Source organism: Phasianus colchicus, chromosome 1 (assembly GCF_987193195.1).
Source record: "Phasianus colchicus chromosome 1, bPhaCol1.hap1.1, whole genome shotgun sequence".
Taxonomy (NCBI): domain Eukaryota; kingdom Metazoa; phylum Chordata; class Aves; order Galliformes; family Phasianidae; genus Phasianus; species Phasianus colchicus.
In genome coordinates this window covers 178,705,726-178,733,418 of record NC_143436.1, presented here as the reverse complement: position 1 = coordinate 178,733,418, position 27,693 = coordinate 178,705,726, and the positions used below count along the sequence as shown (strand labels likewise).

At 40.2% G+C, this 27,693-nt stretch overlaps 1 protein-coding gene across 2 annotated transcripts in view; it reads right to left on the bottom strand.

Annotated features, from left to right (window-relative positions):
- Positions 1-21,665, bottom strand: part of SACS (sacsin molecular chaperone) — a 55,967-nt gene extending 34,302 nt beyond the window's left edge. The window contains exons 1-2 of one of the 2 annotated variants that reach the window (XM_031615908.2): positions 21,438-21,665; positions 1,595-2,126 (exon numbers count right to left, since the gene is read on the bottom strand). In XM_031615908.2, coding sequence (XP_031471768.2) covers positions 1,595-1,617 — 23 coding nt within the window. In that variant the 5' untranslated portion in view covers positions 1,618-2,126; positions 21,438-21,665. Of the gene's footprint in view, positions 1-1,594; positions 2,127-21,078; positions 21,173-21,437 lie in introns of those variants that run through there. The other variant, XM_090133817.1, reaches the window with a different exon arrangement.
- Positions 21,666-27,693: the final 6,028 nt, after the last annotated feature.

The following is a 27,693-nucleotide window of genomic DNA, read 5'->3' as shown; positions in this document are numbered from 1 at the left end:
TCACTGAACCCTATGTATCTGGATAAAATATCAAACAGAAGAAGATTCATGCATTTTTCATAAATTATGACAACACACAACTTCAAGGGCCTCTGAGAGTGTCTGTGTATGTCTCTGTATCAAATAAGTGGATGGTATCCAGTAATCATAGAATGGCTTAGGTTGGAGGGAAACTTAAAGATCATTGAGATCTATCCTCCCTGCCTCACCAGATCAGGCTGCCCACAATCCCATCCAGCCTGGTCTTGAGTACCTCCAGAAATAGGGCATCCACAACTTCTTTGGGCAACATGTGCCAGCACCTCACCTGAGTAAAAAATTATTCTAACAGATTCTGCTAGTTCTCTATCAGTTCTACCTCCTTCTTACCAGTTTTTAAAACACTAAGACAAACAACAGATTGTCCTTCAGACCACAGGAAATAGATGGGTGACACAAAGGAAAAAACATGAGATGCAAGGAAGGCCATGTGAGAAGGAACAACAGAGTATCCCCTTCTGGGAAAACACAAAGAAGTGAAAGGGACTCTTGGTTTGCCTGACAAGTCCACTTCCAAAGCTGTGATATCTTCAAGCAAACACTGCTCTGAGCTCTTGTGCTCATGCACAAGAATCCCTCATCAAGAGTCAGAGGCTATTCTTCCACGTCCTGTCCTAAATGAAGGAACATGGGAAAAGGTGTCAAGTATTTCCAGCTTCCTACACTCCACTGCATTTCACTCTACTTTTTGATGGTCTTGGTGGAAGAAAATCCATCATTAAATAGTATCTGAGATGTTAATATTGAATATAGAATTTTAAACTGTTGGCAGCAGGAATAGTGCTCACTGCAAGAAATCTGCCTATGGCAGAACAGATTGAGCCATTTGTATCTAACTGTCAGTGTTTGTCAAATCAAAGCCTCACCCTTGCTATAACTGTAAAGTCTGATTTATTCAGTCCCACCTCCTCTGAATACCCAGTACGAAACTTGTTAATTGGCCCTGCACCTCCATCTACGACAACCCACACAGAGGCTGTGTCTGACAGAGGTGCATGTCAGTGGGGATCCTGCAGATTACAGTTGAGGAGGTGGAGGCTGTCATCTCTTCATGCATTGATTCTGAGTAATAATAATATTTCCAGTGATAGTTTAAGACCCAGGTAAACATTTATCTCCTAGATATTGTTCAGATACTGTCTACACAAACAACATATTGTTTTTCAGCTGTTAGCAAGATTATCCACTGTTCCCAGTAACATATTGCTATACATCGAATTCACTGTTGTGCAAGTGCATAAAGAAGAAAAGTTTCACTAGTTTTTTTAAAATGCAGTAGTGAAAGTGAAGTGTACATGTAAACTGAGGGTCAGACTATGAATCTCACAGGAACTATTTTTTTTTCAAGCACTTTTCATTGATAAATTCATATGCAAATGCATCAGAACCTGATACCTACTTATGATTTTGTAACTAAAGCAATTAATCTCTATTTTTAAATTAGCATTTAAAAAAAAAAAAATCTAGATAAGTTTCAAACCTAGTGCTTATCTTACTGAAGACCATAGGGGTCTGAGCCTAACAAAAAAGTTCTTAGAGGAATTAAATTATTTACCTGTCCGTATCCTTGATCTCCATTGTCTGTTCTCCTTTGATATCTTCTCAATAGAAACATGAAGCAGATTCTGGATTTATAAATTAGAAAATGATTTTTCAGTCTTCTTTTCTTGGTGGCTCATCACCTCCTCTTCAGTGGACATTGGAAAGTCCTAACTCAGCTTAGTTTTCACTCCATCCCTTAATTCCAAAAGACTGCTTTATGTCTCACCATCTGCTACTTCTCCAGTTTTCTTCTAAAACTCAGTGTTAATTGTTCACAGACCTTGCCTTTCTCATAATCAGGAACAGACTTAAGCAAGGTCTTGCTTAGTTTTTCTTAACTGAATCCAAGACGATGCTTTTGTGCGATTGATTTCTAATTATTTTTCTGAAGAAGGGGTGGAAATGTCACAGTTGCTGTTTCTGCTTTTTCTTCCTTTCTTCTGGAAACAGACAACGTCAAAAGATTATTTGTGAAGGCCAAAGTCTTGACTTGTCTTCTCCCTCACACCTGCTAGAAGCCACTTCTTAACATCAGCTCAGGAACTCTGGAAGAACAGACACAAGAGAAAAGAGGTGGACCATTAGTACAACAGAGAACTGAACTGAAAAGTATGGAAAGTCATTTCCTCTGAGGGCATAGTATTAAGTGAGTCATGTTACTAATTATAAACTGCCTTCTGCATTACAGTGCTGGTAAGCACGTGGAGAACTGAAAAAGACCAATGAGGTTTTCTGCTTTTCTTCCAGTACAATATAAGTGCAATCAACACAATAACTAACATATGTAGCTTAAGTACACAGAATAACTACAAAATTTTTCAATTTCTTCCTTGCATTGGTGTCTGCTAAAAAAGACTCTAGAATATATTATAGCTTTGATATAAGATTATTCCATTGAAAAAAAGAGCAGGCTGGGCAGAACATTAATGGGGAAGGACTTTACCCTTCTACTCAAGTGGCTTGCAACTAAAGAAAGAGATTAACTACCTCGCAATAAATTTCCATAGGGAGAATTCAGAGTCTGCCTATCTAATCCTCCCTTCCCAGCTGTATAATTCAACATTCACCCTATGCTGCCCATACCGTCAGGAGCTATTTCCTTCAAGCTGACACACAAAATTTTTGTAGCAACAGGAGAGTTTATAAATGAGGCAAAGCATGTGCTGTCAGACAGCAGAAAACATTTCATTCAATACATGTACAAAGTTATTGCCAAAGGAAAGTATGTGTGAGAGAGTTGGGAGAAAGACATTGGTATTCCATTAATGTTCAGCATCTGTGCAAATGTAAACCTTCTCTGAGCCTCTGACAGTATTTGCAAGTCTTTATATAATGTGCAGTTGTGTATAACCCTCTTCAAACAATAATGCAGAGAGCCATTCTTTTCTGACCCAGAAAGGGAAACAACAGGATAAACTGCAAAAGGTTAATTAGTTTACTGTGTAAGTATGATGTTGAAATACATATATATAGGAGAAAGGAGGGTAGAATTTGTCAGTTGAGGGTTTTTTTTCCAATATTTAGAAATTTCTGTCTTCAGTAAATAAATAAGTATCAAAGCTCGGGGAGCTGGCAGGGTGATTGCCGAGCCGCTCTCTGCCAACGCTCCTGGTTATCTGGAAAGGTCCCCGAGGACTGGAGGCTTGCTGATGTGACTCCCATCTACAAAAAGGGCTGTAAGGAGGATCAAGGGAAAGTTATAGAGCAAATCATCTTGGGTGAGATCACACAGCACATATGTGGCATCCGGAGGACCAGGCCCAGCCAGTACGGGTTCATGAAAGGCAGGTCGTGCTTGACCAATCTCATCTCCTTCTATGACTGGGTGACTAGACTGGTAGACAAGGGAAAGGCTGTTAATGTAGTCTACCTAGACTTCAGCAAAGCTTTTGACACAGTCTCTCACAATATTCTCCTGGGGAAACTGGCTGCACATGGCTTGGACACAGGGTTCCTATACCCTTCTTTGGGTAAGGAACTGGCTAGAGGGCCGTGCCCAACAGGTAGTACTTAATGTAGTTAAGTCCAGCTGGCAACCCATTACAAGTGGTGTCCCCCAGGGGTTGGTACTGGGGCCCATCTTGTTTAATATCTTTCTTGATGACCTAGATGAGAGGATTGAGTGTACCCTCAGAAAGTTTGCAGATGACACCAAGTTGGGAGGTGGTGTCGATCTGCCTGAGGGAGGCCCTTCAGAGATCTGGATAAGCTGGATCGCTGGGCTGAGGTGAATGGGATGAGGTTCAACAAGGTCAATTGCTGGGTCCTGCACTTTAGCCACAATAACCTCATGCAGCGCTACAGGCTTGGGGCTGAATGACTGTGAAGAGGAGAGGGACCTGGTGTTCAGTTTTGGGCCCCTCACTACAAGAAAGACATTGAGGCCCAGGAACATGTCCACAGAAGGGCAACAAAACTGGTGAGGGGTCTGGAGCACAAGTCTTATGAGGAGCGGCTGAGGGAGCTGGGATTGTTTAGTCTGGAGAAGGGGAGACTCAGGGAAGACCTTATTGCACTCTACAACTTCCTGAAGGGAGGTTGTGATGAGGAGGGGTTTGGCCTCTTCTCCCAGACAACAAACAGGACCCAAGGAAATGGCCACAAGTTGTACCAGAGGAGGTTTGGATTAGACACAAGGAAAAACTTTTTCTCTCAGAGAGTGGTCAGGCACTGGAATGGCTGCCCAGGAAGGTGGTGGAGTCGCCATCCCTGGCAGTGTTCAGGAGGCGTCTGGATGAGGAGCTAGGAGATATGGTTTAGTGCTTGTGGTAGCAAGGGTAATGGGAGGACAGCTGCACTAAATGATCTTGTAGATCCTTTCCAACCTTGTGATTCTATGATTCTATGAAATCCAGCCTCATTTCCACAGGTATGAAGGGCTTCCTCTGGAATGAATGAAACCAGTGCAACACTGCTGATTAATGAGTTGTCAAAGGGAGGAGAGCACCAAGGAAAAGAATTCTGGTTGCAATGGAGACCAAGGGGGTTCTGGCACTCTGGTGCAGCAATTGCTGGAAGACCAGGCCAGCTTATACTGTCTCCCCTAAAAAAAGCGTTAGTAAAATCATACATAAAAAGCACTAGAAGTTGTTTGAACAACTTCAACTCTCTAGGGGAAGGAAAAAGAAAAAATGGGTTTATAATAGAAAGCTAATTATGATTTAAGAGACAGCCTCTCCATAATTAGTGAGCGACACATTTTCTCAGACAGTATTCTATTTTGAGATTTGGCCTTTCAAAGATTGTCCATTATTATGTTGCTGTGGAGAAGCTTTTTAACTCATTGTGATTTTGTGCATGATTTTGCACATACCACTATGCGTGACCTGCATGCTGATGAGCCTTTAGCTAAATCTCTTATCACAATACGTCAGTAATGGCCATGAGTATTTATTGTAGGACACTGAGAATCCATTTGTTTCAAAGAGTACATATGTGACTTGCTGTCGACGTGTTACTTGTACTGACACACCCTCAGAAAAATAAAAAATCCTTGTAGGATATTTGATGGTGATACCTTGGATAGGTCTAAAAGTACTCAAAGGAAGCTTAGGCTTAATTAATTAGCACCAGATTAAGCTAAATCATCATGTGAAGTGACGTCTCTACCTTGGCAAATCATTCTGATAGTCCTTGAAGGAACTCAGCCTCGCCTGCATGGATGTGACTACTTGGCATTATCAGTTTGCTACCAGATCATGTTACAACCCTAGAAAGATTCTGACAAAGTCATCTCCATGTTGTCTCACATGGTAAGAAAGAGAGACAAATTGGCTGTCTGACACCAGGCACCAAAAACCCTGGCATACTGACTTCCTGACCTTACTCTTCTTCACTACCTGAGGCTGCCACGCAGGCTACCTTGTAACTTCACACCATACTCATTCCTGGTGTCTGACACCATTCATTTAATTCATTAGTATAAGCATAACCATGCCCCTCTCCTTGAAAAAAAAATACAGTTACAAACGTCGCCTACATCAGTTTTCTATGATGGAATTTATTAGCTTTTCAAAGGAAACAACTTCTACTGAAGAATTCTGTCTTTATTTGAATTTTGGTGAAGGGAAGACGTTTAGTAGTCAATCTGTAAAAACAACCTTCAGTTTTGCGGATGCCTGTGATTTGTTGTAGATTAGAAGACATAGGGAAGAGTCCTAGCACATTGCTATTCAAATGCTTAATTCTGCCTGCAGCATAACAGACACAAACAGTCCACATGTAAAGGAAATGCAAGAAAACACTTTTTTTTTTTTTAAATTGGAATATTTCATTCTCCTTCAAAAATGCTTTGCTAGTGAAGTGTAAATTGAATGAAAAATGTACAATTCAGTCATATCTCATGAATGTGAAATCCAGCTTGATTCTACCAAGAATGGTTTTAACAGCAAATACAGGGAGATAGGCACTGTTACACATGCTAAAAACTCACACTCCTCTGTATTAAACTCATGAGCATAAAGAGCATCACTTTAAAAGGAAAAAAGCAAAGATATCTGGCAAAAGTGAGGGCACATAAATCAGTGCTTGCAGAGGCAAAACCAAGTTTTCCTGAGGTCTAATCTCCAATCTCAAGTATTATAAGGTCATCTCAGTGCTAATTTGTAATCTCTCACATGCCATTGTAAATACAGAATGGCTCCACTGTTTCACTAAATTTCCGCCTTCTGGATTTATTAGGCAGGAACATATGACAGATTTAATTCTCACAGTTTGAATCCTACTCTATGCAATAGGGCTGTATTGAGCCCAGATCCCTAGCTGCATCAGTGGTGCATAAAATAGGCTGGCAGTTCTTTGTGCAGCTATACAACTTCCACACTACGTATCATAAATGTGAACTTTAATGTGAACTTCAGAACCCTCACTGTTGCATACTATGGACAGAATAAGGTAAACATGCAGAACAGCCCACAGAATTGTATGCAGAAGTAAGCTTTTATTAAAGCTGACATATGTAACTGTTCAGAAAATTTGAACTCCAGTGTTTCACTCATAGAGCATTCAAGACAACCTGAAATAGATTTTTATAGAGCTTGCATTCCTGAGAAAGCAGATAAGACTTGAAGAAAAAAAAAAAAGACCATCCAAAAATCTGAGAAAACAGGCATGTCTTAAATACAAATTGTTCCTGTCTATGCATAGTATAATAGCTGGGTTTGAAATTCATTTCTATCAATGGTTAAACTAAATTCAAGGCTACCACACAACTGCAAGTATGACAAATATACTAAGTTGCTTCTCAGAAATAGCTGTCCTGTAGAAATCTGAGACAGACCTGATACAGTGTAATATGATAGTATACCATCAAACTAGAAATGCTAGAAGTAGAATAGATGTGCCCTTAATATGTTTATTGTCTAGACAGCTTTGGTGCAGCCAGTTAACTGAAATGTGCAGTCCAGACCATTAGTAGATATAAATCAGTGCCAACACACAACTATACGTTTCTGCATTTATATTGCTGTGGTCATTCATTCTTTCATTATCACATACAATTTTAAGTGTAAACTAAAAGTATTCCAAAATGCCAATACTTTAGTACTATTGATGGCATTAACACCATAGATGCTATTGGTATTATATTATTGATACTAATTAATTATTATTGCCTGTAGTTGGAGGCCTCTAATTAGTGGTGTTCCCTAGGGGTGTCGGTGCTGGGTCTGGTCTTGTTCAACAACTTCATCAATAACCTGAATAAAGGAATAGAGTCCACCCTCTGTAAGTTTGCAGATGATGCAAAGCTGGGAGGAGTGGCTGACACACCAGAAGGCTGTGCTGCCATTCAACAGGACCTGGGCAGACCGGGGAGTCTGGGCGGAACCTAATGAGGTTTAACAACTGCAAGTGTAGAGTCTTGCACCTGGGGAGGGATAACTGCATGCATCAGTACAGGTTAGGGGATTGTCTGCTGGAGAGGAACTCTTCAAGGAAGGAACTGGACATTCTGGTGGACAACAGGTTGGCCGTGAGCTAGCATTGTGTCCTTGTGGCCAAGGCAGTCAATGGGATCTTGGGTTACATTAAAAAGAACATGGCCAGCAGCTCTAGGGAAGTGATCTTCTCCCACTGTTCTGCCCTGATGAGGCCACATTTAATGTGTCCATTTCTGGGCTCCTCAACTGAAAAAAGACAGGAACCTCCTAGCAGGAGTACAGCAGAGGGCTACAAAGATGGTAAAGGGTCTGGAGCATCTCCCTTACGAGGAAAGGCTGAGTAACCTGGGTCTGTTCAGCTTGGGGAAAAGAAAACTGAGAGGTGATATGATACATACTTCTAAATATCTAATTGGAGGTAGGAGGCAAATGGATGAGGCCAGGCTTCTGGTCGTGCATAGTGATAGGACAAGGAGTAAACACAGGAAGAGTGCTAACATGCAGAAGAACTTCTTTATGGTAAGGGTGACAGAGCACTGGAACAGGCTGCCCAGAGAGGTTGTGGAGTCTCCTTCTATGAAGATATTCAAGACCTGTCTGGATGCCTACAGGAGCAACCTATTGAAGGGAACCTGCTTTAGCAGTGTGGCTGGTCTTGATAATCTCTTGAGGTCTTTTCCAACCCCTGCAATTCTGTGATTCTGTGATTCTAATGATAGAATAAAAATGCTGCACTATTGTTGATGTTGATTTTTATGGAGACAAACGATTATTAGTAGCTAAAAAAAAAAAAAAAAAAAAAAAGATAATGTGATGATTTTGTTAAATAGTTAACATATGAGAAATGGGAAAAATGTTGTAGTCACTGCTTTTTTGGATCTAAATGTTCTTGTTTGTGCCTATCCCTTGCAAGACTACACAAGCAACAGAAAGCAGCAATTACCTGTTTTAGATCCCTGATGTACTAAATGGGACTATGGGACCTGCAACCCTATAACCACAGTTTAGTAATATAGCAGGAATCCAATGTGCCTCTTCTGGCACAACTTGAGACCATTCCTCCAATCAAGTAGGACTTCTTTCAGTTTTATGCCAAAAATTTATAAAGATAAACCACAGAGAGAAGAGGACCATATTTGTCTAGGATAATTGTTACAGACAGCAGGCTTTTTCCAAAGAGCCTATGTTTGAGGAGCAGCTTAAATAACATTGTGGCAGTGATCTGTGAGTCCATGAATTCAGTCAACGATCCAGACTGTTTCTGAAAGTTGTTAGGCTCCATCTCCCTACATCTTCCAAGGAGAGTATTTGTAATGCATTAAATCAAGCACATATATCAAGCCAGACTGCGATACAGAAAGTTCTGTATTCATGTCTATCTAAACAAGTACACCAAGAACTGTTTGCAAAAAGGAAGTGATCACCAGGATAAGTGATTTAAGTTATGCAGTTTTCTAACAGATTGAAACCAAAACATTTTAGTTCAACACTTACACTTCCTCAGCGATTTCTTGAGAAGTTCAGAAAAGCATGACTTATGAATCTTGGAATCAATTGCAGCTGGTTTAGACTTCATTTTAACAGAAAAAAAAAAAAAAAAAAAGCTGTACCATATTTGTGAAAACTTCTTTCTTACTGAAAGAAAGACAACAGCCTCCAGCAGAAGACAGTGAAGTTGGGCAACGATCTCAAGAGGAAAATTTGGGTGCATCTATAGCACATACTGGAAAACAGTTCAGAGCTACCTGATCAGACAGAGAAGCTGCTAGCTCCAAAACCAGATGGATCAGAGCACAAGAACCCAGCAATGCAGCTGCTGCAGCAAGCAGAGCTGATAGCCGCATGGTTCATAGAATCATAGAATCACAAGGTTGGAAACGACCTGCAAGATCATCTAGTCCAACCACCTTCCCATTCCTATTAGTACCACAAGCAAATGGTTCTCACTATGAAGCTGCACGGTCCTCACTATGAACCTCCACACAGCTCAACACTACACAAGGACATCAGGCTGTGATAACCATTACTCTGAACCATGGAATACAGGAAATTTGTCTCAAGGGCCAGAAAAAAAAATCTGCAATACATATTCTCAAGAACACAAAGTTCATTAAAATTAAATATATATATATATATATATAAATTCTGTGCTAATTTCATCTGTTTCTTCTCAAAAGGCATGAGGGAAATGCGATCCTCAACAAGTAAATGTGCTTAACATATGAATTGTAATATTTCATTTACAGGAGAGGTGACTCAGAAAGTATGATTGCATACATCAATATGTAAAGCTCTAGAAATGGTTTGTAATAATATGACCAATTTGCAGTCAGATTCTGTGCTATTCAAATAAACTTACAGTAACTGTCTGGGACTGTGTGCTGAACTATGTGTAAAGAATCCCTTAGCTGAGTTCTGATGAAGTGATCATACCCAACGTGGATGTTTCAAAGTGACTACTGAGCAACACATAAAAGCTGGAGAAAAAACTACTTAGCCAAAAATAGGCCAGGCATTTAAACGCTCATCAGAACTGCTGCTCTCCAGAAACCCAGAGGTGTGGGGATCTTTCCTCTGAAACTGAAAGCAGTAGGTGCCTCAGTAGAGGACAAGAAGGAGAACTAGCCCTACTGAGAGTTAGTTCTCAACCATTTGATGAGTTTTCCAGTGAAACAGGAAACTGAGACTGTCTGTAAACCGCAGTGCAGAAATTAGAAGAGCTCTGCATTAGCAAAAAAATTAAACATATGAACAATGGCATTATTAAGCAGAGGGAAAAAAAATAGCATAAATATGGGTTATGGCTTGACTGTACAAGTTGATGCCATTTAGAGATACCCAGCTTAATCAATAAGGTCTTCTTGCTGTAAAGCAGGATGCATTTAGTCTCATAGCTATCTCTGGGCTAAAAGCAGCAGTATAGTATCTGGTACCTGAGCTTGTCTGCACCACCCACTGCAGCAATATATCGATCTGTGCAGGCTTGCTTGTACAAGAGTTCGTGAAATACATGGCAATGAGTTATTTCTCATGAGGCCCTGGTGAGAAACCACATTAAGGACAGGATAGAAACAAAGCTTTAGTACAGAAAATACATTTCAGAATAAATACACCAGTTGCAATACAAGATCAGAAGTGGTCAGTCAAGTGTTGCGACAATGCGATTCTCCAAGTGGAGTGAGTATCCTCAGAGATTTCCTTCTCTTTGTCTTTATTTTAATTATGTTTTGTTTGGATTAGTAAAATCATTCTTTTAGCTACATGAACTATATTTCATAAGCACTCTTCTTAAGGAGTAACCCAGAAAACTCAGCACCAAGTGTTGCTCTCATCTTGACTCTTGTTTTGCAACATTACTCCTAGCTGATATACAAGGGAAAGCAGATATCCTCTGTGGTCACATAAAGGCACTTTACTGTGTTGTACACAAAAGATCGTTATAACAAATGCATTAAGTCCGTTGGTGCCTCTGACATGCATTTTGCAGATACTGGTTTAGAATGTTGTGTTTAAGTTATGTTGTTTGTTTTGGATGTTCACAAATAATTAAGTTGTTGTCTACATTCAAATGTCTAAAGCAGGAAAAAAAACAATCGAATTTCAAACATTCAATGTATACAAGGAAAGACATCCCCTCACAGTTTTAAAAATAAATCTGATTTTATCTTCAAGTGCAAGCAGTAGCTATACTCAAATCCTCCTAAAATGAATTCAGCCTGACCTCAGTGCTGCCATTTCCTGAACACCACGTAACCTCAATTATCAATACGAGCTGGCCTTGCTATCTTTTCTGGCTGAGCATCTTTCTCTTTGTTCACCTTGCAACACAGCAGCCCAGGAAGGAAGGTATCAGCCTGCTTTTGATACGGTCCAGAGTCTTTTTCATAATTATTACAATAGTTACAATGAAAATTGGAAAGATTGGCTTGTTACAGTGGTTTGAAAGCCATGAGAAGAGCAGCTATTTCAAGCGGTGAATGCATTTATTTCTTCGTTAAATAAGTACTCCTTACTATATGGAAGTTTTCCATTTTGTTAGAGGTATTTGGTTTCAGGGACAATCAGTAATCATGAAACACTGATCTGTAGCACATATGCATCAATGTGATTTATTTATTGTATGTATATGTTTTGCAGAATCTTCTTCTTAAGGTTTGAGATAGATTGAAATCCTCAGACCTACAATTCCGAAATCTGCATTTGACTGACAAAAGACTGATGAGAAAATTTCAGACCTACAATCTACAGATTATCCAAAACGTTGTTTGTTTGTTTTTGTGGAGAGGAAGATACTAACAGCTCTTAAAGCAGTGCTCAAGAAATCGAACCTTCTTGATATCCTGACCTCTACTACTCCTAAAAAAATTTTTTCTTGTGTTGAGTCACTGGAAAGTTTATGATAAGATAATCGTGATATCGTGATTGCCAAGTCATTCTCTAATTTAGACACTATGAGATAGGCAGATAGCCCTGGTCTGAGAGATCTCCAGGGGAGACAGGTATTTGTAGAGCTGACGACCGCATCTGATGAAGCTGAGCTCTGATTCATCATGTCAGGAAGTATGTAGTAGTTCTGACCATGTACAGTGTACCACCTCACTGAATGACGCATCTTCTACTCTGCAACTGGGCCCAATCTGAGATATGGTCTTTCTACTTAGAAAGCCTCACGCACAACCAGTAACACAGGTAATACAACAGAAGTAAGTAGTATTTCCATTTCATGTTAGAGTTCAGTGTTGGGACCAAGATGGCATGGCTAGTAGAAAAAAAAAAAAGAGGTATAAAAACTTAAATTGCCATAGCTATCGTAGGAGTTGAAGTTAACCCTCTCTACTTGGAAGAAACCAGATTACCTCCATCTAAGAACTCTGGAACACAAAATCGCCATTTTTTTTGGAAATATTTTTAACAAATCAAACTGATGTTACCACTTTATGACTGGAAGAAGTGATTTCAGCAACTGCACATCCTTTGTGCAACATCAATGGTGTGCAAAGCTTTAGAAAGGAAATAATAATTAAAAACACAAAAACAAACACAAAGTGAGTTGAAGTACAAAAATTATACGTCTACCTAACGTATTCCATTGAAAAATTATTCAGCAGAGAAAGGAATCTGCATAAATCTTACCTTCTGAAGTTTAGAAACATCAAATCCTTTGAAAACTACTCATTAAGCAGGAAAAGATTGAAATATTACAAGAATGGTAGATACAGAACCAGCTGCATGGCAGACGGCAGCGAGAAACTAATGACACTTCCTCAAAGACATGACTGCTAAGGACAGCTAAGGGAATCAAAATCCTACCCTTTAAGCAGAGACTAAGAGAACTGTCCTCTTCAGCCAAGCAGAATGAAAGAGAAGACAGCACAGAGAAGGTAAGATTATTTTTTTTAAAATCTAATGGATAGATGAGCATAGGAAGAGAAGAAGAGCTATTTAAAATATTAGAGGACGTGGGTATAAAAATACATAACTTTAAATTTTCCCGGAATAATGAATGAATCAAAAAAGCAGTGAGGTTCCCAGGCAGGCCTCCAAGAGTGGAAATGAGTAAAGTAATGGCTTTGGAGACTGATCAGCTTTTATCCAAAGAAGGATCTCACAGCCTGTAACATCAGAGCACTGCTCCATTCCTGGAGATCTTTTCCAATCCAGCAGTGCACAGCCAAGCCCTGGAAATCACTTGGGACATCTAAGCTGACAGCATCTAAATTTGAATATCTGGAAACTGGCATCTCGGAAAGCGTGAAGAAAAGGAAGAAAAGATTTGAAATTTACATCTGCCCTCTTATCTGGTGGTAACTGAGTTCATTGACCTGCGGGTCACTGAAAACATACCTAATTTCTCCATCAGAATTGGATAAAATAAAATAATCTTCCATTTGCAGTTTGGGAATACCTTAGTGGTGGCAACAAAGTTTTATTTTAAAAGAGAACTCACTCATGCATCTCAGATTTGCTAAGCATGTGAGTACAAAGCAAAAACAAATGCTTTTTTTTTGCATTAAGTCAAAAATATTTTAGTGTAGTCTACACCAGAAAATCACTCCCACAGCAGTGTGTAATATGATGATCTGGCTTTTAGAGAATGATGATATGAACAAATTGCAGGCTCAGTACATTATCTAGCAACCTAATATAGATAAGTTTGTCCAGTCAGCTGGCAGGGAATTTCAATGTTGATGTTGATTTTGTTGTGTTTGCTTGTGCCCAGACATAGCACAGGACTGCCTGAATTTGCGCAGGAAGCAAAATATTTTGTAATAGGCATTTGCTTGTTATAGTTGCATAAAATTATCAAAACTAAGATAAAGGTACTTCACCTGGAACTGTTAGAGGAATCAAGTAATCAGCAGCAGTCTGCAAAGACATAACGCCCATCTATGCGAAATGAGGACCTTTATTTTAGACTAGACTGGTCCTGACCTATGGAAAGTATATATAAACTACACTGATAGCCAGTGCTGCTTGTGGAAACAAGGGAGAAGCCCTCTTCAGTGCCATCCTCCCTCTTTGAAGTGCTCTGGAGTCTGGCTGCCTCAGAGACAAAACCATCAAGGCCAAGCACATAGCTTCAGATTTACCATAACATATACTTAATGCTTGACCAGTACAAGTGGTTAGTACTTGGTATTTAGATATTTAGGTGTTACAACACTAGAGTAAAATGTTCCTTGGCCTTCTTGAACTGTAGAGACTTTTTTGTTGTCTCAGAAAGTTCCCAGAACAGTCATTCACAATTCCCTGATAACAAGAGTCGCAATACCTAGTACCTAGCCTAGAAACATTCCAGAAACAAGTACAATACTTGTTACAATTTACAGGCTTGCCAGAGCACCTGAATGGCTAAAAGACTAAACTACTTTTCATACTTTATTACCTAAATAGAGTTCTCTAGGATATTTTTGACAGAACAATAATGTGGAAAGGCAAGGAGAAAATGAAGCCATCCAAAATTTCCCCCATTAGCACAGCTGGTAGGGACATATGGCCATTCTGCAGTGTGGTTTCAAGCACAAATTGTAGAGTCCATCATCATCATCCTCCTTTGACTCATATTAGTATGTAGCACCCTTGAATTTTTTGTGGGAAAAAATGCTGAGAGACTCAACTGAAAAAACATAACATGGGAATGTTAGAGAATGTTATTATTAGCCAACTATAGAGGGATGTCACCTCACAATGTTGGAGAACAACATGCATTAGAGTGGCAAAGGCTTTGAAGGTAAGGACAGGCAGTTCATATTTAAAAGTGTAGAGTAGGGCAACCTTACTCTTGTGGAAAATCAGTAAAATCGTGCAGAACAGCCTCTGTGTCAGTACCAGCAGGGAAAGACAAAGGCATAGAAAAAGATAGTATAACCTTTAAGATCCAGGACAGACAAAATTTTCTGCAAAAAGATGAAGTCAGAAGCAGCAATATGGCAAGGCAGAAGACTTGGGAAGAGTTCTCCCCCCATTCATAAAAAGCCATTTATATTTTCTGAAATGTTCATAGCCTTTAGACCACCTGGATAATGTTTTTCTTTCCATCTTGGAAATATATTCAGCCCATACTGACTGTGTCTACACCACTACAGCCCTGCACCCCAAAAGCAGGACTTAGTCCATTCTCTAGATGGTGCTTATTTACTCATGTGTTCAAATTAGGACCGTGCCAGATCTGGGCCACAGACCAAGTGCGCAACCCTGGTCCCAGGTCTCCTCTCTGCCCCATGTGGCAATCCTGTAGTCTTGAAAAGTTTGGGGTGAAAAGGTCTGAAGTAATGACAGTGAAGTTGTACAAAAAAATCCTACTTTTGTAGCATAAAGTTACTCTCACAGACTTAATGCTGTATACCTTCACAACTCCTGCCAAGGAGAAAGGCAAATCACTAAGAAAATACAGGGAATGACTTGCAGGTAGTATTACTTCTGCAAAACAATTCCACATTACAGGCAAGAAAATGTTTCTGCAGAGTAAAAAGAGTTTCTTCAGCAATGGACTCAATAGTGAGAGAAGCACCAACAAGATCTTGGAGGTCTTTTCCAATCGCGATGATTCCAAGACACTATGACTCTAAGTGCTGCTCATCCACCTGACACAGTCTTTTTTAGACCAACTGATACATCCCCCTGAGCAATTGCTGCAAGGCTGAATTTTATTTTCAATCACTCATGTTAATCAAAAGTAAACAAACTTACTGCCTTCCATTCTGGTTCTCCATGCTGACTCCTATATAAAGGCAGCAGGAAGAGTCTCTTAAGATCACGACATACTTACAGAAGTGTGGACAGAGTTCAACAGACATCTGTGCCATTTGTCAGCCAAAACTGAAGACAAATGGCATGGCATTTTCTGTCTATGACTAGTATGCTTTTAAGGAGATAATTTATCTATATGAATGTCTCCTCTGTAAGCAGGAGGGTTCTCTAAACTGAGACACACTATGCTGAAAATTTACGTCTGGGAATGCCAAATGTTGCAGAAGCAAGGAGATTAACACACAGGCTTGGCTGGATTCAGGATGTCTAGATGGTGAGGAGAAAATTTTTTCAAAGCTGAGAATAGTTAACTCCTTTGGAGATGCTGCAAATCAGTATGAAAGCATGGAAATATAGCATGTTTAACAGCTGTCATTCATGACAACAACTGTTGTTTAAAAATATTCTTAGGACAGCTCTGCCAAGATTCGGTATGCACAAGATTCGACATCTCTTCCATAACTCCTGTTGCTTCACAATATGCCCAGTTAGATATTTTGTTTTCTAAGCAGTGCAGTTTTTCCTAATTAAAAATGTTAGGAAGGTGAAAGACGGAAATGAACACGGATCTTTTAGCATTATTCACAAACAACTATATTAAGCTACAGCTACAGGATGCATAAAGAAGCATCCATGAGTGTTCGCAGAGTGGTTTGAACTACTTGATTAAGCAGCACCCTATTAGTGAAAATTATGATTAATGAGAAGCTTATAACAACAAAGCTCTCTCTGCAAGTACTGCAGGAGAAAGGAAGAAGGAAATGAGAAGAGTATTTCAGATTGGAGTTGTTAAATTAATAATTAAGGAATGAAGACCCACTAAAAGAGTTTTTGGAAGATTTGTATATTCTAAATTTTAGAATGACCAAAAAGAACATGGACTTTGTTCTGCCATTTCTAGATGGGCTTTTTTTGTTTGTTTGTTTGTTTTATACTTCAAGATCCTACTGTTACACCTCTTAAACAAGGCAGCATTTTACAAACAGTATGAGAGATAACAGATATTAAGACACAAGGTGGCAAGCAGGAGCCCCCAAGATCAATACTTTCAGTCACATCAGAGCAATTCCATTATCTCCCATATAAAGCAGGCGGCTGCCCTTTACATCCAGCTATAACACTAATGCATTAGAGAGAGAGGAGATGTGGTCATTCTCATTTATTATTTATAACACAGAGCATGTACAACGTGGCTGACATCATCCTTGTCACAGCTCATGAGAAACTGAAATAAATCACTTTTTGTGGCTTTTAGGAAAGTTGAAAAAGCCCTTTCAGGTCTAATAATCCGTTTTTCTGCAGTAGATTGCTGTAACATATACAGCCAAATAGTTTTTTGCATATAATTGTGTATGTCCCAAGCAGATAACTTGACTGTTGTTTGAAGGAAGTCCCTATGTGTACATACATATACACTGGATAAACATCAAATGACCAATAGAATTTAAAGAGACGTGTTTAGCATTGACAGATGTAGCCAGAGCAAACTGAAAATCACTTTAAGTTCTTCAGCTCTGAAGTCTACTTTGCTCTGCTGTGGGTACAGGACTGCTGGGTTAACAAAAGCCTATACAGGAGACAGGTTTCCAGTGCCAGACTAACATAATGAAGATAACAAGGTCAAAATTACTTGTCAGTGCCTGGTTGGCATCACTCTACAGTGCAAAGATCACCCTACAGCACACAGCCTGTTCTGTCTCTTGTCAATGAACAGATCTTGCCAGAGACTATGGATCAACATGTTTGTGCTGGTCCCAGACTAGGCAGGAGCTTGGCTGCACCACTGAGCACAAAGGAGACAACTAAGGGCTTGGGCAGGTTCCTCTTCTCTGTCTTTCTTATTTTGCAGCCCAGGTATGGCCAGTGCCTCAAATCCACCTTCAGGGAGTAGGAGAAATGTGAGATGCTGTTTGGGAACTGAGGCAGGACAGGGATACTGCTGTTACAGAAAAACTAATGACAGAGATCAAAGGTGGTAATTCATGCAGCAGTTGGCCTGAGAGGGAGAAAAAAGAATTAAATGGAAGGAGGAATTTGAAAAGGAAAGGAAAGATTCAGATGGGACAGTTTATGGGAGAAGCGCAGCTGGTATAAGAAAGGATTGAAAGCACAAGGCTGCAATCCTTCTCCTGTCCCATGCGGTTTCCAGACATCTCCTGACATTTGCAACTTTTTCATAGTATGATTTTATGCAACAAGACCTCGTGACAGCTGGTGCCTGCTTGTAAAGCATACCAGACCACTCTGAACCTGCTGTCATGTTTTGGAGGATCTCAGCTTACATTGGTTAAAACATGAATGTGATTTTTATGTTAATGCTGCAAAGCTTCAGCATGTACCATGTACAATTAGCAAATAGGCAGCCAGGTATATTAGTCTGTCCTAAAATAATTACATGAGGTACAAGCTACTTCAATAAAAGCTTTAACTAAAACTGTTAATTTAAATACTAACTATATACTCATTATTATATTTCCTTCTTTGTGGAAGCCCAGAGGTAAAGCTCAGGTCTTAGCTATTTTCTGCCAGCTGTCTCATTACAGATAGGTGAGATATGGCCTAAGGAGATATGGCCTAAAACTGGAACACAGAAGTTCCATACTAACATGCAGAACTTCTTTACAGTAAGGGTGATGGAGCACTGGAACAGGCTGCCCAGAGAGATTTTGGAGACTCCTTCTATGGAAATATTCAAGACCCATCTGGACACCTACCTGTGTGACTTACTGTAGAGAAGCTGCTTGAGCAAGGGGTTGGACTCGATGATTTCCTGAGGTCCCTTCCAACCCCTGCAATTCCATGGTTCTGTGTTATGCAACTACATATATTCTCTGTAAGGGAAAAGTAGCTGAACCTTACAGCTAAGGAGAGCCTATGCATATTCATGCTCTCCTGAGAGGTCACCAGAGCAGCTAACAGCTGTTCCACTCTGTCCTGAGTATAATCATCACCCATCTGATTTGATTTCGTCTGGGTGGAGAATATTTCTACAGGTAAGTTTAAGGAAAACAGTTAAGCCTCATTTATTTCTGAACCAACTAAACAGTTGTAGAGGTTTTATGCATGAATACATGTAGGTCTTCATAGATAGACTGAAATCTTCCTTACACGGCGCTGTTGTGCTTCCATCACAACAACATACTGGCTAAAAATTCCAAAGAATGACTGTTGAAATGGCCAAAAAACTAAGAAAATGCTAATAAATTAGACCACTTTGTTTAAAGATTTAGTTCAAGACTGCCAAAAAGCGTGTATACCCATTAATTATGAGCTGATGAGAAAAACTGGAATATTAAGTACAGAAAAAAGGATGCTGCAACAAATTAATGTGCAACTTGTATTTCTTAGTTGAGGCAGAAGTAATTGCCGGACTGCATAAGTAACAAAAATTATTGCTGAACTATTTAATACTTATTTCTACCAAGATTAAATCTTTCAGAAGATCAAATACTTGGAAATCTGACGTGTGCTTTCCCGTGCATTTCCATTTCTGTGCATTATCCTAAGAGTTTAAACAAAGTGGGCAGCTAGACATTTAATGTTTAAATTCTTCAAGAAAATGCCCGTTTGGATTACAAAAACTTACACCACCATATATTTTAGTGCGAAATGTAATGCAGTATTTTTGAAGCCCCAATCACTGTGAGCGCGATGACCTCTGGCTCATTTTAGGTATGTGGTCTGTCAGTTTTCTGGAAAGCACTCCTGTGCTTCCACTGACTTTACAGGGAGCCTCAGGCAAGCACGATCTTGGGCATCTGAGGTCCTTCATTTTATTTTTGTATGCATCTTGGCCTGTTGCCCTGAAGTCCATAAAGATTCATGTCTGAGAATCAGGAAAACAATCAAGTAAAAGGTTCAGAGAAAGAAATGCTTTTCCAGTTGGCCCCAAAAATGCCAAATCCACCCCAGTGTAATTCTGTTGAAAACAATGGAAGTACACAGGAGCTGAACTTTTCCCACTGCCTTCACACAGCAGTAAGCAGCCTATAAAACAATTCTATCTAATTAAATTATGTCATGGTCCTGCACGTTTTCTGTGGGAACAGAAATTCTCTACGTGGGATTGGCTTTTCGTATTCTGTTTGTATTCATATAACCCTCCCATGACAAAGCAAATGATTGCCCTCTTAATATTTGAAAATTCTGTTTCTAACCAGAGACTCTGCACAGTGTTGGTGACAATCCTTGCATAGGAGAGAAAGAGACAAGAGCAAACACTGGCAATGCCACAGCCTCAGTGTTCACATTCCCTTCTGGGCACTCCTTAGGTAATGATGTTTTGATGTGAGCTAATTAAGGGCTAAACTGGGCCTCTTATAATTCAGGTTTGGATAGCAAGCAATAAGAATCTGCTTTGCAAATGAACTGTCACAGAGCTGCCATACCTCTGAGAACACAAAGTGAGGACAACGCCAAGAGCGACGATGAGAAAAGATCCCTGTGGGTTTCTCAGTGTACGGGTGGCATGTCCCCAGCATGGCAGGGTCACAAGAGAGTATTCACTTGCCAGCATCAGCAGCTCTGCCAGCTCCCAGAAGAGATGCACAGAAGATGCTTAGTCCTTGTATCACCTACTCACCCTCCCTGACAGGCCAGCAGGGCTGCTCAGCACAGCCCTCCTGCTGCCACCTCCTTGCTGCCAGAGTGAGATCTCCCTGGGGATCCTGCAGCAGCTGGTGACTACCAACATGCAGCTGCAGAGGCCATCAAAAAGATGGAAATCTTTGCTTCAGAACAAATCAGCATAGCCTTACACGTACTTAGGTACATTAAAGCAGAATCAATATTCTTATAAAGAATGAGGAAATTTCTCGTGACTTAGTTTTTCACTCTGCTGCAGAGATCTTTTTAGCTGTAATTAAAAAAAAATAATAATAATAATGCCTGGTTACCAAACAATTTCCTCAGAAACACAGCGCAATAAACTTTCTCACAGTTTTTGCTTTCTGAATTTGGTTTTAAAGCTGGCACTAAAGCCAAATCTAAAGCTTGATTTAGATCCTTAGAGCAGATGGAGAACAAAAGGCATTGAATCATCTGCCAGAATACAAAACACTGCATTTCCATAAGAACAAATGTTTACATTAAAAAATGCATACATTTACCTCAGCTAGAAAGAGAACAAAAGGCAGGAAAACGTTCGTTCCTGTGAGTAATAAATCATACTTGGCGCACTCTCAGAGCTAAGTTAGGATCCAGCCTCCCAAAGGTAGCATGCAAAGCTCTTAGAATTTCATATGCTTTCTATAGCTGCATACATAAGGAAAATTAAGAACAGGGCACTTGGTGTGAAGTAAGGTTGCATAATGAATAATTGTTGGATTTTTGAAAATTAGGTCAGCCACTGTAGCATGAAATAACGTACCGTGTTCCCCTATGCCTGAAGGCAGCCCTGAGCTCCAAAGGCCGGCGCAGAAGCAGGGTGGTACTGCAGCACTGCATGGCTGCAGTGGGGAGCCCAAGTGAGCCATCCGGAACTGAGAACATGTTCCTATGCAGAGCCCTATGTTTCACCCACCCTGCCAGCGCACTGCAGCTCGTGAGTCACCCAAAAACCCTGTAGAGATGCAGGCAGTTCTGCTGTTTGGCTCGGTACATTATTATGTGAGTGCTAAAAGCACCACAGTATCTGTAAAATACCTCCTAAAGCATCAGGATGCCCGTAAAACATCTCCCACAAACAAATACAGAGACCGCTGGATCTGAGATTGAGCTTGTACTTACAGCATCGGCCAGGACAAAGCTCTGTGTTTAACTATTCCTTCATAAACTGCTTCCACATGCTTGTTTGCTCATTGTGCAATTTCTTCCACTGGTTGCTTGTGTTTGACAGCATCTGGACTGCAAAATGATCCTTCTTCCTCCTCTCTTGCAAAATCAGCAAGCTGCGGAGGGATGCGTGACCACTGCTGCAGCCTCTGTATGGGAGCAGCCCAATGCAGCAGAGCTCTGGCTCCCCCTTCCCAGCCCCGGTTTTTCTTCCTCTCTCTTTTTTTTTTTTTTAAAGAGATATGATCCGACCTCACGTTTCAGCAGCACAATGCGAACTGCAGGTGTGGGGTAGTTGACTAACACAGGACAATGCTGAGACAGAAGGCCAACCACATTTTGAAGAGATAACACTTGAGGCATCCCTCGTAATTGAAGCAAACACTTCCTGTAACAGATCTGACTTGAGGTTTTGTTTTCTTTTGTCCCATTTTAATCTACTTTCTGCCATTTTGCTGCTCAATTTCTCCACTTTCTGCTTTTTTATTTTTCAATTTATGTGGCAGAAATACCACATTCTCTATTGATTTCATGTTTGATCTATCCTGCTGTGTTAGAGAATACTTATACTTAAAATGGTCACAATTTGTCCCTCTGAAAACCTCTTTTCTGTGGAGCAATTTTAGGAAATAGCATAGCTATTCTGCTTCGGACTCCCTCATTCAACAGAAGTGTGCAATGCCACTGCTCTTTAGGACTCCCCGAGTAGGTTTCTTCAGTGTTGATTACATCAAGACTCAGAAGTCTGTGTACTACCAGCAGCGTCCTGAGTTTGCTCTCTCTTTCTCAAGTTGGGGCATTTTGAATCATTTACACATTTTAAAGCTTAGATCCTTATGTATTTTGCATTCTTATCCTTATTTAACTCATAAAACAGACCTCAGAAGCATCTGGGATCTCAGACACAAGCTTGAATGGAAATGAAGTTTGTACTATTTACGGCATTTCTAAGGTTTTTTTATTCTCTCACTTGCCAGTCACCCGTGTTAAGGTATCAGATTGTCCTCCAAGGGAAACCAAGAGAACTCTGAGAGCTATTCTAATCTTGCCAGCCCTGCTGTTTGGAGTTCCACATGTCAGTGCAGAGTGCTATCCGTGCCCGTGGTCCAGCAACTCACTGCCACAAACAGTCTCTCCATTTACTCCAACAAACTGCCAAAAATTTATCTCCATTTCCATTTAAAATATTATAATAATGTAGCACATCACAAAGGTTTCAGGACTCACCAAGAGTATGAAATTGGGGATTTCAAGGGAGCCTGGTGTTCTAACTCCCTCTGCAGTCCCTGGCAGCATCAAGATAAACCAGAACTCATTTGTCTACAGGGTAATATCTGCAAAGGTGCAGAAAACAAAAACAACAGTATTGCAGTTTTGTACAGGCAGAGGGCTCCTCCTTAAAGAACTCCTGGACTTTACTATGACTCTGCTGCTTTTGCTTAAAAAAGACCTGTTTTCCTGCCAAGAAGCTGAGGCTGACTTCTATCACGTTGAAGGTTAAAGTAATGCTGCAAACACTAAGGAGTGTCTGCAGTGTTTTATTAAAGGAAACCTGTTCCTTAATGTTTCATGTAAAAGTATGTCCAATAGGAAGCGAAATTATGTGTGTTATCATTAGGCTTGGAGTTTACATACAAGCAGCTTATCAGGCAAGCATCTTCATGGATATAGCCCTGTTTATGAAGGTCAAGAGGTGCTGAGCATATGTAAACACAAAAATTGGCCTTACACTGTTGCTTTTTGTCTCACGGAGACGAGGAAAAACATATTTTCCTGGTGATCACATCTCAGCTCTACCAAAGTTCGCCCTGACCACTGTATAAAATCCTCTCAGAGTTCAAGTAAACAAAAGGGCATTGTAACCAGGCAGACCGGACTGTTTGGCCATGAAAACATGCCATGCCAGCCTCCAAAGCATTACGCTGCTGGATAAGCTCCTGCAGCACAGTGATCTCACCCAGCTGTCATCTCGATCCTAAGTTTAGCTGCTCAGGGCCTTGCCTCTGTTGTGATGGCATGCTGGGCATATGGCCTGGCTACAAGCAGGGCACGCACCTAGGCCACAGCCATTCAGGTCAGTGATGGCATCAGCCACGTAGGGCAGTGGGGTGTCATCATTGGCATCATTGCATTAGTGTTAGACCCCATAAGGAAAAAGAGTCCTTGTGGAGCTGGGAACTGAGCCAAGGAAAGCATGATGGTGAGAAGAGGCAGCGGGGGAAAAAGACGTTGAGAAGAGAATGTTTAGAAAACACTTTCTCACAGATTGTTTAAATCCTTTCTGAATCACATTCCTCCTTTAAAAGCCACTTTCTACAGAAGGAAAAAAAAAAAATAACACACTGTCTGAGAACTGTTATTCTTATCAGGGATCTTCCTACAGAGGAGTGTGAACCTAGGCAGCCTTTTGTCTGGAAGCTGGGGCTGGAGAAGCAGCTGGGCTTCCTGGTGGGAAGCAGGTGGAGGTTGGATTTCCCCTCCAGGGACATTTTGAAACAAAGGCAACAATGACATTTAATTGATGAATTCACCATCCCAGCTGTGAAAATCATAATCAGATTAGAAGGCTCACTGATGCCACTTCATCTGACATAACCTTGGACATTGATGGAGTGCAGGCAATTGCTCACAGGGACTGCCCACACTGCTAATGGCTCACAAAAGTACCCAGCCAGGACATGCTCTGCTTCTCACATTTCATTTTCCTCCTCCCTGAATGTCTTAGGGAGAGCTGGATTTCCAAACCACATGTCCATGTTCGGCCCCTGTACCTCTGCAAAGCCCTCCATGCTGAGCACAGAGCTTCATCGCCCACACAGAGCCCAGGCACCTGAGTGAGATAAGCTGAAATCCTCCTCAAATCACAGTGTGTTTATGTGATAGACCCAGTTCAGCTGTTACAAGGGGGGAGCTTTAACTTCTTTGACTTTATGGAAAATCTCAGAAGAGGTGTCCTAGCTGTTACGAGAAATATGATGCAAAATTCAATATCCTAATCACATTCCTCAAATTCATAAACTATTTGATTAAGATTTTCTGGCACTGCAAGATCACACTTCTCAGCTGTCACAGGAAAACTGACGATTTCTTCTTAATCAGTCTTCCCAATGCCATGCATTACCAGACTAAAGTAAAGCTGGATAAAAATGTGGCTTGGCTATTAAACCTTCCTGCTAATTCCATCTGCCAGTGATGTGCACTGTGCAGAAGCGAAGAAATTGTTGAAGCAAATGAGTGTTTAACAGATAACTGATGAGAGACATGCAATGATAAACGTGATATTCTGAATTAATTTCTGAAAGTATCATGAAAAAAAGAGGTTTTCTAACATTTTTACCTGTGTGACTTGCTGTAGAAAATCTGCTGGGAGGTTGGACTTGATGATCTCTAGAAGTCCCTTCTGATTCTGTGATTCTGTGATGTGAAGTTAAATACCCGCGGCTCTGTTAGTTGTTGTACTAGGATCACACAACATCATAATGCCTAGATCAACAAACATTTTGTCACAGTGTGGTCCGAGTGACTCACACAAGGTTTAAAGGGGAAGAAGGGAAAAGAAAATTTTAATTAAAAAAGAGAGAGAGAGAGAGAGAATGATGGGAAAGAGACAGTATTCAATGGAGTGAGTGCAAACACTCCCAAGCTCTCGAGTCTGATACTCTCTTAAAGTAGTGCTTTCTGTATTTTGCAATTGATGGTATCTAAGGTAGAATTCTTGGTAGACTTCACAAATTAAAGAAATAATAAATATTAATATTTCTAGGCTGTGATCCAGGATAATTAAAACTCCATCTTGCCCAGATGGAGTTTGTGCAATGACTATAATGTCAGTGGGGGCGAGCTATCAGCATTTGGATGATTAAAACACCAATCTGATCTTCTGGAGCCAGTGTGATCAGCATGTGGGCAGCCAAGGCTATTAGTGTCAATATCACCAACACTGTGGAACCGTACATCTCCTCGATATTTGAATGTAAGCTCAGATTATCTGAACATGTTTCTTTTCTTCTTTTAACTATACTTTTTATAATTGAAACATATACACGCATATTTCACATATTCATGGAATCATATGAAAAAAAAAATGTTGGTGTGTTTGTATCTCCACAGCAACGGAAAAATTAATATCTCATCTGAATAGGAAGAGTCATAAAAAGACTGGATCATCAAGTAAGAACTCCAGGCAGGGAAATTAAAACAATGATTACGATGCATTCACTCTCACTAAAATGCAAAAGCCAGCTCTGTCAGCCCATGGCACACAGCCCAGATGGAGCCATGCAGCCTGACTGACCCCATTACAGAGGGCACTTGATGCATTAACCACTGACATGCACACAGCCCTCTCTGTGTCCTAGGAATAGGTGGGAAGAGCTGAACTGAAGAGCTGGTTTCGACACTAAGTGTTGAAATCCAGGATACAGGCTTTTTCTACTATTCAAACTGGCAACAATGATGGACAAAACTTCATAGTAAGTGTAAAAAGGCCATGGAAGTCAGTTAGCTCAGCACAGGTTCAGTGGGAAAGTGGCCACATGACCTATCAGAAGCAGCTGCATACCGGAGACTGAAGCCAGGTCACAGCAGGGAGTGGGACTGCAGTGCTCAGCAGAGTGCAAAACTTAGCATTGCATCTGCACTGCATCTTAGGAACATGGTAGAGTTCACAAATATGCATACAGATACTATATACTGCAAATATATATTAATGTATATAGCATATATTGACTATTTACTGCTACTTTCTGACTTTCAACTATCTATATCCAGTTATCCATGCAGTCTTACCTCTAACTATACACATCTCCCTATAAGCTTTTGGCAAGGAACTAAAAATTCCTTTGGGAATCTGGACAGATAGGATTTCCAATATCTTTATATGCTGCTGCTCTATGTTTATGTATGAGAGGCACAAATTGCATTGACAATTGTGAACTACTGACAACTTTCATGAAGCCATGCTGGTTGGGCCTGATACCCTGGTTGTCCCACACATGCTATGTCATCTCACACAAGATGATCCATAACCTTTCCTGCACTGAGGTCAGGCTGAGGGGCCTGTAGTTCCTCAGATCCTCCTTATGACCCTTCTTAGAGATGGGAGTCACATCTTTCAGGCATTTAATTCTCAAGGTCTTTAATGAATTTCTCACTGAAAATGCCCAGGTGAGATATTTGGCCTCTTACTCCTCATTTCATTTATTCCTTTTTTAACCTTTTCTACATTCTTCACTTTAAGGTGGCCACTCTGTGTAGTTTCTGTCTGGAAGGATGCCAGCATGACGTCTTTTGTGGTGAACAGAAATGCAACTAATGATTCAGCTTTTCCTGGTATGAGCTTATTTTCTTTGTTTTCCACAGCAGGGATTTGTGGAAGTGTTTGAAAAACGGAGAATGAGTAGAACTTGCAGAATGTTCTTCAGTAATCATCTGAGATCTGCGACACATCCAGTCTTGGTTTATTTTCAAAAGGGTATTTCCTTCATGAGGTTGTTTCCTCTAGTGCTAGCTAATACCTTCTTGAACATGGAATTAAACAGAGTGCAAGATAGGAATGAACTAGCATAGATTTTCAATAGTCTGCACGGAGTCCTGTTTAATACGTTATTTGGCACAATTTAAATGCCAAGAAAAAAGGCTCATGAGAGAAAGATAAAATGACAATTTCCACACTTCTCAACAGACAGATGTAAACCTGTGAGGGAAAAAAAAAAAAAAAAAAAAAAAAAAAAAAAAAAAAAAATCAGATAGCTCTCTTGCACCTGTTCTCCAGAGAGAGAAGTATGTGAAATGAAGGGTATTAAAATGGGTCTTGAAGACAAACTAGCAGCAAGAGTCAGACTGCACTGTCAGTGAGCCCACGCTGCCTCCATTCTGCAGTCGGAGAAAAGATTTATTACTATAATAAATAATAATGAAATAATATATAAGATACAGTATAAGTATATAAAATATAATCTCTATATATGATTTTTATATATTCATAAATATTGCATTCAAAAATATATATTATGCTATTCATCATTGTGAATCCCTAGCAATAATAATAGAAAAACAATGTTCATCTTCAGTGAAGAGATTAAATCTGTTTAGCTTGTTCATCAAAAAGAAAGTGAAGACAAAATTGTGACTGATTATCAGAAATATCCATGAGTAAACGACCAGGAAGCAGAATAGGTTTTTAAGCTACTGGACACTTTTCATTTATCAT